General features: G+C 48.9%; 1 protein-coding gene across 1 annotated transcript; it reads right to left on the bottom strand.

Moving 5' to 3' along the window:
* Window positions 1–4311: 4311 nt before the first annotated feature.
* On the bottom strand, window positions 4312–16945 carry LOC147724889 (forkhead box protein H1-like). The gene is made up of 4 exons (XM_086918125.1): window positions 16712–16945; window positions 10726–10830; window positions 8503–9560; window positions 4312–4348 (listed from the first exon to the last, which is right to left on the bottom strand). Exons 1-4 carry the CDS (start codon window positions 16943–16945, stop codon window positions 4312–4314), a joined length of 1434 nt encoding a protein of 477 aa, XP_086774251.1.
* Between the last annotated feature and the right edge of the window lie 3395 nt (window positions 16946–20340).

Below are 20340 nucleotides of genomic sequence, written 5' to 3'. Positions count from 1 at the left end.
TTTAAGTTTGAGTTTATTAGGCAAAAAGTCAATAGAAATAAAACACCATATACAATAAGTATAATATATCTCAATTACATATAAATATTATAATATTCTATTTATTCGAGCACTGTTTTGTAATATATTATGTATTTTTACGCTGCTCTCTGATTATTTTTTTAATACTCGAAAAAGATGTCCTTAACTGATTAAATTGACAACCAGGAACAAACAATAGTTAATATAAAGTTGTTCCACACACTTGGCGCAAAAAGTTATCTGCAGGTAAAGTCCAGGTGTGTGACGCGCAGCCAAGGGAGGTCAAGTGACTTAAGTAATCAGCAGTGAAAACAAAAGCAACGTCGGCTGCAGTGACGCAGGAAACAACTGTTTGATTTACAATTCAGGGCATAAAAATACAAACATGTCAGGTGGTTCTCTCTAGCTCGCATTGCTGTATTCTGGGGCTGACCAGCTCAGGGTACTCTACTGCCTGCACAAGACGTTCACTCATGCACCTTAAGTGGGTTGCCCCTGAATAAAAAGAAAAAAAAATGGTAACTAAACTGTGTCTCTTCTTGAAATTTGGTTTTACAAATGGTTAGTGTTTTCAAATTTGAGTTCACAGTGGGGAAAATAACCCACACGTTATTCGTGTTTTCGCACTTTTCCAACTTCGGCTCTTGGCAGCCAGCAGACGCTAGAGGGGATTAATTGAAAGTAAAACCAGGGGGCCACACAAAGCCCCTGGCTGCTACCAAGTGCCATGCTTTAAATCCTACAAAAGGCAACGAAAAAAATTCACTGCCCCCCCCCTCTATTCTGACAGCCGAATGGAACAGTCGGACACACATCAGCGAGCCATCGCGACATGACCGGCTGAAGATCCGACTTCTACAGCGGAGTAGTGAAACAGTCAAGGAATGTGAGAGAGATAAGAGAGATAAATCCACCCTTCAACTGTCACCTCAACCAATGGCAGCAAACACTTCCATGATTCCACGCGAGAGGAACTGGGGTTTGAAATGAAAACTTACCATAATGAGAGTCAGTACTCTGGGGACGTAGGGAGACTAAACTTCTTGCTGTTTGCCATGTATGTATTCAGACCTCAGGCCTGTGCTTCCAATAACAAGCCGCATGTTTTTGGGCTCCTCACTGCGATGCAGACGTGTGTATGTCTATGACTGGGTGAGAAGATGGGCCCTGTTTGGACTTTTTTTAGCCTCAGAAAATTCCTAACAGTGTTAGGGCTCTCTGCTGATGCACTAACATGTGTGCATTTTCACCCCAGTGGATTGTTTCATGGGATGGGAAAAATCCCAACAGTCTTCAGGCTCCTTGCTATGGTGCATGTGTGTGTGTGGATCTGCCCCGAGTGAGGAGTTGGTTGCTGTTTGGATTCTTTCTCAGGATACAAAAAAATCAAAGCAGCGTCAGTACTCCTCTCTGAGTGTGCAGCCCTGCACGTGCGTGTGAGTGCCCCAGCAAGGGGCAGGGCATTCTTACCATTTTTATTGAGGATAAGAAAACAACGCCCTGCCTCCATGTTAGAGGCCAGACATGTACATGTGTGCATCTGTGCCCCTGCGAGAAGCCAGGGGCTGTATGGATGTTTGAACTTTTTATGAGGATACCAACAAATCCAAACAGTCTCTGGACTCATGGCCAGTATGCAGATCTGTATGCGTCTGCACAGCTGTGAGGAGACAGGCACTGTTTGGGAGGAAAAGAAAAAGATCAGACAAATACGTCCTAGAAAGGAGTAAGACATACAGCGCCTGGCTACTTACTGTAACCCAGACACACAGGTTCTTCCTCTGCTGTACTTCTGTTGGACAGAGAAGCATTAACAGAAAAGGGATCAGTCTGAGACCGAATCAGGTAGCTGGGATCATTGCGCGACCCCAAAGGCTGCTCTGCTTCTAGCACACGTGAGCACTTCTGCACATGGGGCTGAATCTATCATTTTTTCCAGGGCTGTTTTAAGATTCCAACTGCCTTCTCAGGTACTCTGGGGGCTCCTTTTACCAAACTTGTTGCTCGTTTATTGAAGCACAGGAGGATTCTGAGCACCCACAAATTAGTGGGTTGTGGGGAAAGGAGGTTTAAACAGGGAACAAAAAGCATAATGCACAAGTGTTAGTGAACTTTTGGTCAGGTCATTTCAAAGCTGTCCTTGCTGTTAGCACTTGGGGCCTTATTTACAAGAAATTGCTGCTGCGCAGCACCGCAAGCCCATTGGCTGTGCCACGCTGCGGCACTTTCAAAGCACAGGGATGCGTCATATTTACAACAATATGATGCAACCCTGTGCATTCCCCTGCGCTGGTGCACAATCGACTGCCATGCACCCCCACGGCACACTTGCACCATTGTGCAAGGGTGCTTGCAATGCGGGAATATAGTTTCTTTGGAAGAAGGGATACCTTCCTGCACAAAAGCCATAACAAAAACATTAAGTGGTGTTTTCCTCTTCATATGTGAGCTGCAGAATGTAGCACCCCTAGAAAGAGGAAAAAACAAGGAGAAATGTAGACATTTCTTCTTGTTGCGCCTCATTACACCACCCTTGGGGTGGCGTAGCATTCTGACACATTTCCAGGTCTTTTAAAATCTGGAAATGCGACAGAATACATGGGTGTTGCGTTGGAACACCCACATCAACAACCTTGTTACGCCTCTTTCATGCAAAGTGTTGCATGAAAAGGGGCCATATTTACAAGGACAGGAAAAGCCATGCAGGGTGGCTTTACGTGTCTTTGTAAATATGGGGCAGGAGGTTGCGCCAGTGGTGCGTCACAAAAAGTGGTGCACCGGTGGCACCCCTTTGTTTTTCGGGAAGTGCTCTTTTTATGTAGCATTTTATATTGATTGGACATTACTTACTCTACATAAGCAACACATAATGGGGTTTATTTACAAGCCCAGCGTGCCACCGGTGTGTCTCTTTTTTTGGCTTACCGTCAGCACAGTGTGCCTGCCCATATTTACAATACCGCGTAAATTCACCCTGCGTGGCTTTTCTTGGCCTTGTAAATATGGCCTCGTTTCATGCATCCATTTGCATGAAAGGGGCGTGCCGTGGGTGTTGTGTTGGGTGTTTTCATGCAACCTGACACATTCTCAGACTTACACGGTTTTGTAAAGCTGGGAATGCATCGGATTTCAATGCTCCCCCAGGGGAGGCGTAAGGGAGGCGCAACCCATGTTTTCTTTTCTATATGTGCTGCATTGTGCAGCAGACATACAAAGAGGAAAACATCTCTTGTGATTGTTTTTGTGCAGGTCAATGACCCTTCCTGCACAAAATATTCACGACTACAATGCAGACATCCCAGTGCCAAGGAGCACAGGTGCCTGCGTTGGTGCGTGGCAGCCCATTGCGCACCAGCTCTGAAATAGCGTTACTGGAGGTTTCTGAAACCAATAAAACTCAGATGGACAAAGGGGGCAGTGCTGTGGTGATACTGTTGGCTCTGTCTGCAGGCATTGACACAGTGCCCCATGACCGGCTCCTGCGTAGGTTGGCGGAGTGTGGTATCGGGGGCGCAGTGTACAAATGGTTTGTCTCCTTTCTGAGTGAGCAGGGGAAGGAAATCTGGTCTCCTCCCCTATCAGCCGCAATTCCCTCACTCCAGGAGGCCGTTCCGCAGGGTGCCATTCTGAGTCCAACACTCTTTAATATTTATATGGCCCCACTTGCACGCCTAGCAGAGTCACACGGAGCGAAGATTATTTCTTACGCTGATGATACACAACTGTTGTTCACGTGTGACAAAGGGAAAAACTTCAGAGGGATGGATATTAATAGATGTCTAATGGAGGTTTTTTCTTGGATGCAACTTAACCAACTAAAGTGTAACCCGGAAAAATCTGAAATCATCTTTTTGGGCTGCCCTCCATGTGAGGACTGGAGTCTATGGTGGCCCCGTGACATGTCCCCTCCCTCCGCTCCAGTCAGCACAGTAAAGAACTTGGGAGTTAAGCTGGACGCTCGCTTATCGATGGAGACCCAGATCCAAACCATGGCTGGGACATGCTTTGGACTGATAAGAATGGTAAAAAATGTCCTCCCTCTACTACTGGTTGAATATCGAAAGACTGTGGCGCAAGCCTTAATTACATCCAGGTTGGACTATGTAAATACCTTGGGCCCGATTCACAGAATGAACTTAAGACTAAATCCTAAGCTTACTACTATTTGGTATTCACAGAATGCACTTACTACTTTCGGGATTCACAGAATGAATTTACTAATCGTGGAGAAGTGTGGCTCAATGGTTAGAGCGGCAGACCCTGATGCAGAGGTCTGGCCCTGACCAGGGTTCAATTCCCGCCTGAGGTGGGTCTTGGGCTAAATTTCCCCGGACCTGACAATTCTCGCCTCGGTGCCTAGTCTAATCATGGGTCCCACTCTGCAACTCTGGGCAATAGCTTGCTTAATCTCCACAACAGACCCAACAGCGCCAGGATGCCTGGCCTCACCTTGGGGGGCAAAAGAGTGGGCACTTCATATGGAAAGGCCAGGAAGGGTTCCAGAGCGGCATGTGTACAGTGCCGTGATACCCCTTGGGGTGATTGTGCGCTATATGAGCACTACAACATTTACATTTACTTTCTGTATTCACAGAATAGATTTAAGACTACTAACTTTACGTCCGCACTCGGGCCGGAAATTCTGGCCTGGAGGTGAAGCTTCTGGCTTGGGGGCGGAGCTTGCGGCCTGGAGGCGGAACTTCCGGCTCGGAGGTGGGGATTTAGCCATGGCTGCACTTTCCACCTCTGGGCCGCAAGCTCCGCCTTCGGGCCGCAAGCCCCGCCCCCTAGCCGGAAGCTCCGCCAAATTCCGGCCCGAGTGAGGACGTAAAGTTAGTAGTCTTAAAAATCTATTCTGTGAATACCGAAAGTAGTAAGTTCATTCTGTGAATCTGGCCCCTTGTATCTGGGGGTACCAAAATATCTGCTCAATCGGCTGCATGTTGCCCAGAAGGCCGCAGCCAGAGCTATCCTTGTGGTAAATCACAGAGTGCACATGTCACCCCACCTGAAAGCATTGCGCCGGCTCCTGGTTAAAAAGAGGATTCCATTTAAGGCTTTAGTGCTGGTCCATCGAGCTGCCCATGGTACGGGCGCCTTTTACCTGAGAAGGAGGATCCAACGCTACCAGCCGCTACGGGTCTTATGGTTCGCAGGACAGTCCCTCGTGCTCATTCGCAAGTTCGCACGATCTCGGATAGGGGGCGCTCCTTTCAGGATTTAACTGCATGCCTGTGGAACGACTTGCCTTTGCAGCTCAGACAGGTTGAGAATTTGCTGCTTGTTAGGAGACAACTTAAAACATGGCTGTTTCAGCAATCGCACTCTGGTAGGTTGGGTGTAGTTTCTTTCTGTTATGGTTTTGGTAGGTTTAGCGTTGGGACACTCTATGTGAGTAGCCGTGCGCTTTATAAATACCCATTTTCATTTCTTTTCAGCTTAGGGGGAAAGGACAGGAATGCGGAAAAATGTTGTTGAAAAAATACATTCCTGTCCTTTTCTTTTGACGCACGGCAGTGAAGCAAGAAAGCTTGCAGCGCCGCCATGCGTCAAAACATTGTAAATGTGGCCATCAGTTTTTACTCAGGAGAAGATACTGGGGGGTGGGGCGGAGGAGTGTGCCTGGAAATCTCAGGCAATAGTGGATTTCCACACATATCCCCCAAAAATGAGAACAGTTGTGCAAACTGAAGGTGCGGCTGTGTAAGGCACAGATTTACTCCCTTAGGCTGAATCGAGCTCAGTGAGTTACTCACTATGAGGCACTATTACCTGCCCAGGGTTTGTTCAGTTTCCATCATTTCTCTCAAATGCAGGCTTGATCCCACTCTCACGTGACTAGCGCCATTTTAACAAGTCCCCAGCCATTGGCCTTCGCATCGCTCATAGTTCCCGAAGTAAACCTGTTCCTCGGCATTTACCAGTATATTTCTTGAGGTTGTTGCCGCATGCATGTTGTACATAAATGCACGCACCGCGCAGCCTTTTCTTTTGAATCCGTGTAAGGAAAAGGGACGCAAAATCACTCTTCTCTAAACAAAAAATAATAATATTGATAATAATAATGTGAATGCTGCTAACTCAAAAACATTTCGGTGACGTTTGTCAGACTTCGGAACCTTTTTTGTGAAAATGAGGAATGTATGCATTGAAAAAGAAGTGAAAGTCCACATTTTGAAGCAGCAGCCATAACGTATCACACTTTGAGGCCTACATATGGCTCTGGATGTTTTATAGAGTAAAATCCAGAGATCGAGAGAAAACCTTCACGTTAAAAAACAAAAATAAGATTAGAGAAATATTTGCATCAAAAACAATCTAGGTCTGAAAATCGTAAATCATTGATGAATGTAGGCATCTAGGCACGGCAAATAAATTGTGAATGGAGTGAGCATCAATTAATATTTATTGTTTACAAAATAATTTCATATGTACATGTATTAACTTCTCAGCAAATGAATGGGCCTCAGACACGACTCAAATCTTTTCCCAGTAGAAACTGCACCCACCCCCAGGGCCACAGACAAGACTCTGGGCTTCACCATTCAAGCGCTCTGGTCTCTTCAACTGCACGGTGCAAAAAAGCATTTAAACGGAAATCAACAACTTTACTTGTCAATGAAATTAAACCATTTACTTCTCAAGAGGTTTCTTGAACTGCTGCAAATGTCTGCTTCTCTCTCATGTCGGTGGCGAGGTGGCCCTGCTACATATTTTCCTAAATTAACCTTGGCTCCTATTAAGGTAGAGGATCACTATACTCTATTACATGCACTTTCTCATGTCATTACCTAATGCATTCTGGGTATTGTAGTCCTGGTTGCACCCATTTACCTAAGTAGGCTAACACATTTGATAGCGATTCCTGGCGGATGGACGTCTTAGACTGGAAGCAGAGCCTGCAATGGCCTGGAGTGAGGTGGTCACCCTACGTTAAGTCCATTATAAATCCCACCAGACTGGTCTTTTATCTCATTGGGCATTTCCCATGAAGGCTGGAGCCATTGGGTCGATCTGGTTAAGACCCAATGCTGGTGCCTCTGTTACGCTATTGCAGCAGGCACAGAGGGAGGCAAAAAGAGAGAGATATCTGAGGAAAAAAGTGAGTGGAGAGAGAAGAGAGAGAGATCTGCGGGAAAGAAGTGAGTGGAGAGAGAAGAGAGAGAGATCTGCGGGAAAGAAGTGAGTGGAGAGAGAAGAGAGAGAGATCTGCGGGAAAGAAGTGAGTGGAGAGAGAAGAGAGAGAGATCTGCGGGAAAGAAGTGAGTGGAGAGAGAAGAGAGAGAGATCTGAGGGAAAGAAGTGAGTGGAGAGAGAAGAGAGAGAGATCTGAGGGAAAGAAGTGAGTGGAGGAAGAAGAGAGAGAGAGAGAGAAGTGAGTGGAGAGAGAAGAGAGAGAGAGACAGAGACAGAGAGAGAGAGGAGGGGGTGGAAAAGGGTGGGGGGAGAGAGAGAGATCAAGGAGTGGAAGATTAGAGAGAGGAGAGAGACAAAAAATGGTTGGATGGAGAGAGAGAGTGGGGATAAAGTGAAAGGGGACGGTTTGAACATTTTTACCAGGGCGGCTTTTGGTGTCTATTCCTGGACCCCACAACTTCCCCCAAGCCCCCTCAATCTTCTGAAGTGACATTGGATCTCACTGGTGTTACCCCTAGTGCGATTCTTGACATTCCAGGTCATACATGGGAGCCAACTTCCCATTGTGAAGAACACATTTACCATTATTCAAGACATGCTGTAAATCAATTCTGCCTTTTTCTGAATTCCTCCATTAAAAAAAGCAAAATCTCCGAAATAAGAACTTCTGAATCAAGAATATCTGAATCTTGATTCGAGGCTTTCCTTTATTCCTTCCTTTGTTTCCCTAAACAAGTTATGCCTGGCCTTTCCCCTGCCAAAAACCATGTATTTTATCTACCCAGCTGATCTACAGCTCTGTGTAGTCCATTACCAGTTGCCTTTCCGTCAAACTATGTGTCTACTGTTTCTCGTCGCTGTCATTTACATATACAATTAATTATGTTTGACACAAAGACATCTTGTTTCTAACTATACACTATAGTTATTAAATAAATAAATACTAAAAATGTGTTCATATGAAGCTGAAGGCACCTTCACTGCCTGAGTTTCACCTCCTGTCCTGCAGGAGCCGAAGACAAGAGAAAGGAGATGGTTCTCACCACAACAGAGTCTTTGTGACATGTCTAGGCAAGGTCCTGGGAAGCCACCAATCATCTGCCCGGACCCAGCATCCATCATGTTTTATCAATGTGACCACAAGTGTCATTGGACAGATCCCTCTCTGCACCAAGCATGCATCTGCCTCTGCTCCCATTGTTCAATGTTGCACACGGGTCCCCTGTATTTGCAAGATTCGCGCTTTCCGATGGGTTGGCCGGTTAGATTTAGGAAGGAGTGGACCCCTTGGGAGATATTCAGAAAGGCCTGTAGAACACAGGTATGTTGGTTTGGGCCCCAGGGTGGCTGAAGTAAACAGGCCGAAGGATGTCCCCTGGGTGACTGGTCATGACATCGAAAACACTTTTGTTAGGAGGGACGGAGTTCAGCATGATCTCCAGGTCTGCCGGAGCCGGAGGCCGATGGATGGGTTGCCCATGGTCGGCTGATGGGGGCATCAGGCCTAAATACGTTGGGGCAATGCACGCCATTGGCATGTAGCTGTAGAAAGGGATCATGGGGAATGCAAATATGGGGTGCTCACTTGGCGGGGCCACAGCGTTGGGGGGCACCCACTTGGTGTAAGACGTTGGCAGTTCCCACGACATCAGAGGTCTAGAAGGCTCCAGGTCTCCTGAGGACTCAGACTCTGAGCCGGAGCTCACACTGCCCCTGGCTTTCTCCTTTCTTGGATACTTGGCTGCTCGGACATGGACTTCGGCTTTCTTCTCCTGGTTCATCGGCTCTCTTTCTTCATCGGAGAAGGCGCTGATCGTAGAGAGGTTAGATGCGCTGGAGGAGGAAGATAAAGTCCTTGTGTGAGTTGGTGCGCTGGGTGGAAACCATGGCGTGTAGGATGGGCTTAGGCGATAGGAAGTCCTTGCATCATGGGAAGAGGCAGGGGGTTTGAGAGATAGTGTGCCGGCAGCTGCACTTTGCTGTGAATGGACATGGGACATCTGGGTGCTGCTGAAGTACTCCACCTCTTGATGAAACTTCTCAAGCCATGTAGAGTTCCTATGTGTGCCTTTCTTCTCTTCAACTTTCAGCAGGGAATCTATCATGAAGGAGCTGTCAGGCTTGTGTCCTGGAGCCCCCTGCACTGCCCCGGACACCGCCTTCTTGTGATGTGGATACGGGGGCCTGACGTCAGCTCGCTCTAGAGAGGGCTTGTCGGCTGCTAGTGGCACTCTGGGACTCTGGCCCTGGAGGATGTAGGGGGTGAGGTCTTGGGCGAGGCTATTCCTGTCTCGCCGGGCGATGGCTGTGTTCTGCAGCTTGAGCGCGTCCAGGGGGATTCGGGATACGTCCACCGTCCAGTAGTTCCCTTTGGATTGTGGCTTCCTTGGGTCCTTCAGCACCTGGAAGGAACCAAAAAGGATACAGTCAGTTAATGATTTCCACATCAGGGATCATGCCATCAGTCCTAACTTGAACAATATCAGTAGGAACCGCGTGAGTGTCTAATCCACCGTGATGGAGGAAATAGAATCTGTACAAAAAAAGGTCCCCCTAAGTTAAATTTAAGGTCCAAGAGTAAATGGGGAATGACAATTATCAATAAGAAACACTCTTGCCTGACCTGTATTCCTTTGCTAAATGGCCTGCATAGGCTCATACTGGATGCAGGTACACCATAGAACTCTCAGACCAACTGATTTATTCAAAAGATGTTCATATATTTTTTTTTATTGTCTTGAGTATACACAATATTTTTAAGATAATTTTTTTATATGTGACAACTTTTTTATATAATTTCATAACAAAACAGTTTGGACAAACATTATACAATGAGTCTATGATATTAGCACCCAAAAAATAATATGTCAACAATGACAAACAAAAATAAATGCCAATTACTTTACAGTACATATCATAAAATACATTCCCATTGACCCCATTCACAACCATCCAACAGTCATACTAAACCATCTTGTATACGCAACACATTCATACACATGACATAGTGCATTTTCAAAAGGGACTCCTATTATTCAAGCTGACAAACATTCAATCGTAGATTAAGTGGTGAATTTAATCAAAGGATTATCCACTGGTGGGTTGTCATGTGTAGGCCTCCCTTGGAGTCGGCCAATACACGTTTCGGTGGGTTAAAATTGTCACCACCTTTCTTTAGGACCTTATAATTTGAGAGGAAATCTCAGAGGTGGATGGGGGTTCTCCTAATAAAGACTAATACGATAGAAGTACTGCTTCCTTCTACGTATATAGTTCCAACTGATTTGGGACTAATAAGACTTTTCCAAGTTCTAAAATGCAAAGCAAAAAACTAGACCGGCTGACCTACTTATCCATGGAATTGGAAAAACTGAGTCTGTCAATAATCCTTAATGTTTGACCCTTTACGCTCCACCTTTAATATAGTTGCTAGTTTCATGTAATGTTTTTTTGTATTCTGTATTTCATTGTGTCTTTTTGTTTTTGTGGAGTTTTTCTTTAATTTGTGTAAAACACTGAGGATGATACACCTGCAGAAGACCCTCCAAGCACCCACCGACATCTTACCATCTTGAAACAGCGGTTGGAGGAGAGGTTGTGCCGGATCGAGTCCTGCCATCCTTGGTACCCCCCTTGGAAGGAAGGGAAGAGGCTGCTGATCTCTTTGAGGATCTGAAAGAGACAAAGACATCATCTGCACATGAATAAGACGAGAGATACTTCCAGTGGTCTACAGAGCCTTCACAGGCCTCCAGGAAGATACAGTGGGTGAGGGCCACAGAGAGAGGGTGTCACCTTCATGGGACCAAGACAAAAGACTCCTCCATTGTTCCACAAAGGCACAGAGGCCCTTTCACAGATGCTTCTGGTGAGCTACAAACAGGCTTTACAGACAGCACATAGCAAGCCATTACAGTGCTTCGCTAACACATGAGGGACCCAACAAGGATCCTTGTGGTGGGCCACAGACACAGCCTTCACACCTTCACAGACAGCACACAGCAGGCCCTTGTAGTGTTTCACTAAGACATGAGGGCCCCGTCACAGATGTGTGTGGTGGGCTACAAACACAGCCTTCACACCTTCACACACAGCACAGAGTAGGCCCCTCCAGTGTTTCACTAAGACATGAGGGCCCCGTCACAGATGTGTGTGGTGGGCTACAAACACAGCCTTCACACACAGCACAGAGTAGGCCTCTCCAGTGTTTCACTAAGACATGAGGGCCCCGTCACAGATGTGTGTGGTGGGCTACAAACACAGCCTTCACACACAGCACAGAGTAGGCCTCTCCAGTGTTTCACTAAGACATGAGGGCCCCGTCACAGATGTGTGTGGTGGGCTACAAACACAGCCTTCACACACAGCACAGAGTAGGCCTCTCCAGTGTTTCACTAAGACATGAGGGCCCCGTCACAGATGTGTGTGGTGGGCTACAAACACAGCCTTCACACACAGCACAGAGTAGGCCTCTCCAGTGTTTCACTAAGACATGAGGGCCCCGTCACAGATGTGTGTGGTGGGCTACAAACACAGCCTTCACACACAGCACAGAGTAGGCCTCTCCAGTGTTTCACTAAGACATGAGGGCCCCGTCACAGATGTGTGTGGTGGGCTACAAACACAGCCTTCACACACAGCACAGAGTAGGCCTCTCCAGTGTTTCACTAAGACATGAGGGCCCCGTCACAGATGTGTGTGGTGGGCTACAAACACAGCCTTCACACACAGCACAGAGTAGGCCTCTCCAGTGTTTCACTAAGACATGAGGGCCCCGTCACAGATGTGTGTGGTGGGCTACAAACACAGCCTTCACACACAGCACAGAGTAGGCCTCTCCAGTGTTTCACTAAGACATGAGGGCCCCGTCACAGATGTGTGTGGTGGGCTACAAACACAGCCTTCATACACAGCACAGAGTAGGCCTCTCCAGTGTTTCACTAAGACATGAGGGCCCCGTCACAGATGCTTGTGGTGGGCTACAAACACAGCCTTCACTTCCGGTGAGGTCATTGCTTGCAATGCTACTTCCTGTGATGTCTTATGCTGTGACGCTACGTGATATGTCATGCGTCAGGATATCGCTTGCATAATACCAGTAGCGGCTGGCAGCTATTGGGAGTGGTGAGGTGGGCAAACCCATGCTGAAGATGGGTTGTGTGGGTTTAGATGGTCGCTGAACTTTGGGATCTGCCTATCGTCTTTTGGTTTAGTTGGGGATGCTTTGTCTCTAGGTTGATATCAAGATCACAGATTAAATCCTTATTACCTTAGTACACATCCTTATTGAATTGGAGGCTGTGTTGGCCCTTATTAAGACCGGCCTGTTATAATACCCACAATCCCCCCTGTTGGAATTACTGAGGTTTGTGTCCTAGTAAATCAGGAGAGCAGCAACTAATAGCGGGTTATACATTTCTGAGGAATAAAAGAGCGACCATGCTCGTTCAGACATATGCAACCAGCGTTCCAGAATGTTCTCTCTCTGACACCCATGTGCATAGGACATTTGAGAATGGACTCCCCAAGGTAGGCTGGGTTTAAGCCCTGCCTACATCGTCAGCATCAGGGATCAGAGGGCGCTCTCACTACTCCCATGATGTAACTTGTAGGATTAATTCTCACTGTGCCCCTCAGAAAGGACGGACTGGTGTGAAGTACGTTCGAAATACTCAAACCTGAAGCAAGTCATGTAATAGAACCATCGCATTCACAGTACTTACGATCTTAACTTTGCAGTCGCGTCCGGCATTACAGGAGGGTGGGGGGTCGGGAGGGGTTTAATTAAAACGTACGTTCCCCCGGGTCCCACGGGAACCTGCTGCGGCAGCGGAAGCAGCCACCCACAGGCAGCCTCCCTCTCATCCGCCAATCACAATGCTACAATGGCAGCGCTGTGATTGGTGCGGACACTGCCCAGCCCGGCGCCTAATGGGAGGCCAAAAGGGAGAGTGCGCATGACTGCTTTGGTCGGCCCCAGAGGGCGAACAAACAGTCAAGGCACATAACAAGGGGCTATCCAAGCCTCCCCTGCTCTCCAGCAGACCTGCCTGCCCACCACCAGGCACTTCTACTTTCTCCTGGTGTGAGAAGCAGAAACATAAATGGTAGTGTACCGTTTTATGTTTCTGGTTCTCGCACTGCGAAACAGCAGTGGGACAACGCCCCTTAGCCCTAATGGAGGAGACGACCCTGCAACCCAAATTTGGTTAATCCCACACCTTTTTTTTAGGACTCGTGCCCTGGAGTCGACTGTTTTCTGCACTTGAATCTAAACCGTAGATCCTTCCGCTAATCTGACTACCCTAGTTGCAAAGACATACAAGGACAAATTGGACAATGCAAGCTGTACCAGTCCTTTAGCATTCTGTCAGTCTGTGTCCAGGGACCTATTCTGATTGGTTGAAATCTTACCAATCAGATAAACTGATACACCGGGATTTTTTTGAGGATTCTCATTGACTGCTTTTCATCCAATCAAAATTAATCTCTGCCCTTTGTAGTAAAAACTTTTTAACTCCACGAAATTATACGCAATTTAAAGCATTCGAACTGGTAAGTGTGTGTTAATCGGGTCCCGCACAGATGTATCATTAGAGCGCCACTTAGAATGATCCCCGGTGGCAGCATTCACAAACTCAAATGTTCTCATTAACAACTTCTGAAGAAAGATGTGGCGTTAGTGTCAGAGCTGCCGACGGCGGAACCAGATTCCAGCCTCGATGTCTTGTTAACATCCTGTAATTCTGGCCAAATTACTTAATTTCCCCGCACTCCAGTTTAAAAGGCGTAATCCCCAGAGCCGTGTGTTTCAGACTCGGACGACCCAGGGCTCCAAGAAACATATTTGCCACAGAAATCGAAAGCGCACCTGTTTTGAGACAGGCAATAGCAGCACAGATCCACCAGGGTGCGCTGTCCTCTCATAATAGAAGTTTACTAGTTCCTATGTAATGGCACACGGTTTACCGACCATTGAAGGATGAAAGGATTAGCGGGCCTTGACAGGATTCTAAATTGTGATTTACAAATCCCCTCGGGCGTTAAACTCACTCTGCCACCCCCCCCCCCTCTCCCCCTGGTGTTTCTACGGTCCCAAGCAAGAGGCAGCCGATACATTTCAATAACCGCAGTTGTGCATCTCGAGAACAGACTGCCTGCAAGAGGGAACAAGTGTGCATGCGCCTTTCAACCTAGTAGAATAACATACACAGCTCTGTGAGGTGATCGCAAGGTGACATGGCTGCGCTATATGCAGGCCCATCTACCAATAAATACACTGGGATCCGGTGGGGGTACTGTGTGTCCGCTTTGAGGAGTGTGGGGGGGGGGGGGGGGGGGGGGGGGGGGGACTGGCCACGAGCAGTTTTCACCTTTTATTCACGAAGGCAATGAGGAGCTGTGGACATCTGGGTGGTGTTGCCTCACTGTGGGGCATATGTTCAAGCCCCTATTGCCACCACAACGTCACTTTTATCGACGCTGTGGTGGCTATAGGGGATGCGCCTTATGTACAAGGCAGAGTTAAGCCACTTAACGTGGTTCAAGGCCCCCTTTTACACTGTGGTTAGTGTGAAAGGGGAGGGCAGTGGGTGTTGCGGTGGGATTTTTACTGCAACACCCATTGATTGTGATGCTGCCTCCTATTTACGAGGGTGGCGTAAATCGGAGGCAGCTCCAGAATTAAGACCAGGGAGAGCCTGGTCTTACCCTGACACTCCGAGGAGAAATGTTATATTTCTCCTCGTTTTTGCTGTTTTCATGTGTGCGCACATGAAAAGAGCAAAAGGACAATGATTGATTATGTACAGGAAGGTTCCCCTTCCTGCACATAACCAATAATTAAACAAAAATGCTGTTTTGCAACTTCTGCGTGTGCTGCATTAAGCAGCGCACCTAGAAGTTACAAAGCGGCGTTTAAAGATCTTCCCCTGAACGCAGACAGCCTTGCTGCCTGGGTTGGCGCTAGGCTACTAAACTTAGCGCCAGCTTAGCGAAAAAACAGAGGCTACACCATATTCTTGTAAATATGGTGCATCTGTGCTGTTCAGAAGTTGCGGAGCGTGTCGTTAAGCCATGGAGGCTATCGACACGCTCCGCCACTTCCTTTGAACACATGGCCCTTAGTGTGAAAGGGGTGGCCAAGGGGTGCTGTGTTGGGCGTTCCACCGCAACACCCATTGATTTTGACACTGCCCCCTATTTACAAGGGTGGCGTAAATAGAAGGAAGCACCAACATTAAGACCAGGGAAAACCTGGTCTTATAACAGCGAAAGGATGATAAATGCTTTATTTCTCCTCTTTCTTGCTGTTTCTATGTGTGCTGCCTTGTGCAGAACCCATAGAACCAGCAAGTTGCCATGCTTGATTGTATGTGTGCAGCAAGGTGGCCCTTCCTGCACATAAACAACCACTTTAAAAAGGACGTGTTGCAACTTATGTGGGTGCTGCAAAAAGCAGCACAAACATGGGAGTTACAAATCGCAATTTGTGATTGTTTATGTGCAGGAAGGCCGATCTTCCTGCACATAAACAATCATTCCCTCAACGCAGGTGCCTGGATTAGCACTAGGCGGTGGACTTTAGCGCCAGTGCAGGGAGTAACGCTGAGGTGAGCCGTATTATTGTAAATATGGCGCATCCCTGCGTTTCTAAAGTGACGGAGCTCTGCATTCGCTATTTGGGAGCTAACCTGCGCTCCGCCACTTGCGTGTAAGTCAGCCTCCCCTGTGTTTTATGCAGGGTGCAACGTCTTCACTTTGCGCCAGACACGAATACGGCCATGTGCCAAGTATTGTATAGTGAAAGGGGCTTTCTCTGGTGCCAGAGACAAAGAAGGGCTTATTTACAACCCCCTGGCGCCGCCGGTACCTCACATGTTCTTACATTAAAAGTAACGCACGGCGGGGCAGGGGGCTCCACAGTTTTGGAGTTCGAGAAACAGCGGGTGCCATTGCTACCCCCCATTCTGAATGGTTCAATGTATCTCCTCTGGTAGGGTGGAAGGCGGAGTGGGCCGTGAGGATTTTATGCCGTGGCCGGCTGCAAATTGATTTGAAGTTCTGTCGTGATACTGCTGCTCACCCGCCCCCCTCCATATCGCCCCACAGTCTCAAGAGGGGTCTTTCATCGGGAAGGCGCCCTCCTTGCTTTTCCTGAAAATAGCTCACTCTACCCGTGGCACTCATCGAGGGAATCGGTTATTCAGGCAGAAAACTGAAAATGGGCTTTTTTTTTTTATTTCAGGAAGAAAACGAAATAGCAATAACCCTCCGCCCAGAAAAAAAGAGTGTTTGCAAGTACCGGTTGTGACATTGGAAGGAGACTTAACTATATAACATTATTCGAGATGTTGGCAGATCGGTGACACCGCTGCTCCTGGGGCAGGGTCAGTCCTACGTTAGGTCGCCTAAGGAGTGACTGACCCCTATCCAACCCTACCGGCCTGTCCCTGCTCCCGCCCCAGCTCTATGGACGCGCCAGGGGCGCTCTCGGGTCCTACTGGCTTGATGGCGGTGAGAGGATAGGGGTTTAAGTGGGAAGGGGGCTTACCTGGGACAGCGTCAGTCTCTTCTCCGGGGAGTTCCGGATCACCAGCGCGATCAGGGCCAGGTAGGAGTAGGGGGGCTTGGCGTGGCGCCGGTAGTTCTTCTTCCTCTTGGCGCCCCCCGTGTCGCCGTCTTCTCTTGGGCGCACGTCTCCCTGGAGCACCGCCCAGCTCCTCGCAGGCTCCCCCTCTTCAGGGCCCAGCACCTCCTGCTTCACCGAGGCTGAGCTCGTGTCCATCCTGGTGAGAGTCGAGGCGGCGGAGGGGCCGCACCCCGGGGCGAGGGCGGCTGGCCGACACTGGCCTCCGCGGGGCTCCTGGGGCTTCGGTGGGCGCGCGCCAAGGATGAAACGCTTTGGACAGGTTGATGGGAAGATTCTGGTGCGCGGGCCTGCGAGGATGGACCGGTCTGGGCTCCTAGGGCGCAGATGCCTGGATAGGGGTAGGTGGACCCCAGGGTGGATTCTGGTGTCTGGGCCTTCACAGTTGGACCGGTCTGGGTTCCTTGCTTGCTGGGGCCTGGATAGGCCTGTCCATGGACTCGTTCTGCTGGGCGGGCCTTCAAGGGTGGACCGGTCTGGGTTTCTTGGGTGCCGAGGCCTGGTCGGTGGACTCCAGAGGGTGGTTCTTGTGGGCAGGCCTTGGACCAGTCTTGGCTCCCAGGGCGCCGAGGCCTGGATAGGGGGTCTCCAGATGCTGCTCCGGGGGACTGGCTCTCAGAACTGGTCACCAGCCGCTCCAGGGGTCTCTGGTCACTGAGCCCACGGCAGCCCTGCCTCTGAAGTTGAACTCTGCGCTTGTGGCTCCGATGACGCGGCCTGTTGTTGTTGCCCTCCGGGGGGCTTTGTCATGCTGATCCGACGGGGGCCGCACAAATGGAAGGGCAGACTCCTGGCACCAGGACCAGGAGAGGTGGGGCGGGCAGGGAAAACAAATTAGCAGTTTTATGTTAATGCCACTCATTTGCTGGGCGAGGGGAGGAGAGCTGATTGCAGGGAGAGGCGCTGATCTGATGAGGTGAGAATGAGGTGCTGGGGGGGTGGGGCTCCCATCTCATGGCTGGGCTCACCGAGCGGAGGGAAGAGCCCCGAACAAAGGGGGTGCAGCCGGCACCCCCACCGGTGAAAACATAACTGCCCAGATGAGTGACAATGGGGTCCTGATAGCCCCAGACCTGCGTGAGTCCTGCCGCCCTTTCATTGGAGCAGAGGGCAGGTAAGGGCTGCCACCCCCAAAGTCCCCTAATCTAAGGACAGATGGGCCTTCCAGTCAGCAAACTCATTACCCCCCCCCCACACACACACATGTATACGTTGTAGCAGCGACCCCTCTGCTCCCGTTCTCACACGTCCTCGTTCATGTTCATGCTAGGATTCCCATGTGTTCGTTTACACATATCTGTCCATTCTCTCATGCGCGTTTCACTCTTCGTTTGTTCTTTTGCCTTATGCTTCCTTTTCGTGCTTTTGTTTGTGGGCCCATTTGTTCATTTGCTGATTCATCCATTATGCATACCTTGTCATTTTTTTAATTCATTCATTTACCCCTTTGCCAGTCAATGTATTGTATTGTAATTGTCTTCAGTTGTTCGCTCACCTGACCTTCAGTTAGACATGTTCCCATATTTTCTTTATTTTTCTCGTTCACCCAATCATTCACCAGCTATTTATTACTCACACCGGCCCCTCACTCCGCTAGTCAGATATTCAGTCAATCAGTACATTTATTCTGTGTTAGAGACTGTTCCATCGAATCCTTGCTTAATTCACTCATCCATCTATCCATCCATGCACTCAGTCGTTTCTGTTCTCCATACACATCTCAATTCCTGAGTTATTCTGACCCTTCCTTCCACCCACCTTTAATGATCGAGTCATCCACTAGACACGTGTTCATACCGCGCTCCTGCCTTCGCTGTTTGTAAACATGCCCACTCCGCCCCGCCCCCTCACCCTCGCGCGCCGAGGGATGGGCGGGCGGGAGGCGAATGAAGTCTGCGGAGAGTAAGGTCGCCCCTCATGCCCCAGGGTGGAGGGTTCACAGACCTCTGCATGCTGACCGGGGGAGGGGGGGGGGGGGGGCTCAGAAGAGCTCATCAAAGTTCCCCCCAGACGAGGCTGGGGTGCAGACACCGGCACCCCAGGGAGGGGGGACACAACAACATGTGTAAGAGATGAAAGAGCGCCCTGAGGCCTGGCAACAGAGGCCGGCTGCAGCCAAGTGCAAAGCCGAGGCCTCACGGCCCCGCACCCGGGGGGAGGGGCAAGGTGGGGTGAGGTCAGAGCAAGTTTAATACCGGGGCAGGTGGTCGTACTGGAATCGCAGTCTCTGTGGCACACTCCACAGACCAACGTATCCCCAGACACTGCAGCACAGAGTCAAAAAGAACTTACATAATCAGCCTCGCAAAGATGAAAGGTCGAGCCAGCCCTATCATGATCTGTTTTGCCTACTCACCTGCCTCACGTAATGCCTTACATTTGGTAGATGAAAGGCCGAGTCAGCCCTGCCATACTTTGGATCTGTATTGCCGCTTCACCTGCCTTAAAGAAGTTGGTTGATAAAAGGCCGAGCCAACCACGACATACCTTTGATCTGTATTGCCCACTCACCTGCCTTACGTGATGCCTTAAAGTTGGTAGATGAAAGGCCGAGTCAGCCCTGCCATGATCTATATTGCCCATTCACCTGCCTTCAAGTTAGTAGATGAAAGGCCGAGTCAGCTCTGCCTTACTTTGTATCTGTATCGCCCACTCAACTACCTTTCATGATACCGTAAAGTTAGTAGATGCAGGGCCATGTCAGCCCTGCCATAATATGGATCTGTATCACCCACATTGCTTTATTTATGGTAACTTTTGATCTGGTTGAGCTAGATGCACAACCTTGTTTTGTAAAAATCTGCACATTATGCAGCAGATGAAGGATGATGTGGCAAATATGGCAAATTCAGAATTATGTGAAAAACAGCAGGGAGGCACAATCGTACAAGACCAGTGGCCTGGCCTAGTCCTACAGGCCTTGTCTGAAGTATTGTGCTCCGCGCTGTGCACCGCATCCAAAGTATTGTTTCCAATTCTGACAGTTTCATTCATTGAGTATTGTGTCTAGTCCCAGCGGCCTCATCTGAAGTATTGCACCCACCACTTGAGGCCTCATAATAAGTACCGTACCCAGTACTGGAGGCCTCAGCTGGAGTATTGTGCCCAATTCTGGTGCACCAATGTGGACTATTGGGTTCAGTCCCGGAGGCTTTGTCTCACGTAATGTGCCCTGCGCTTCCCTGGAGGCCTCATATGAAGTATCGTACAAGGCTCTGGTCTACTGTGTTCAGCACTGGAGGCCTCATGTGGAGTGTTTTGGTCCAGTACTGCCGGGTGCACCTGGAGTTTGTGTCTGTCCTAAACACCTTGTCTCATACTGTGCATCAGCGACCAGAACCATCATATGGAGCATTGTGTGCCCGGCACTAGAGACCACGTCTGGGGTACTATATCCGAATTCACCAACCCCACCGCAGCCTCTAACAACATTACTCCCTCCCAAGACCTCTGCGATTCGTTATCCTCTTTCCTCTACAACAAAATAGCCGACATACATAACAGCTTTCAGAACATTTCCAAGGAACAGTCCA

Source organism: Lissotriton vulgaris, chromosome 4_1, assembly GCF_964263255.1.
Source record: "Lissotriton vulgaris chromosome 4_1, aLisVul1.2, whole genome shotgun sequence".
In the NCBI taxonomy this organism is placed as follows: Eukaryota; Metazoa; Chordata; class Amphibia; order Caudata; family Salamandridae; genus Lissotriton; species Lissotriton vulgaris.
The sequence above is the reverse complement of the archived record's forward strand: the minus strand, read 5'-3'. Positions and strand labels throughout refer to the sequence as shown.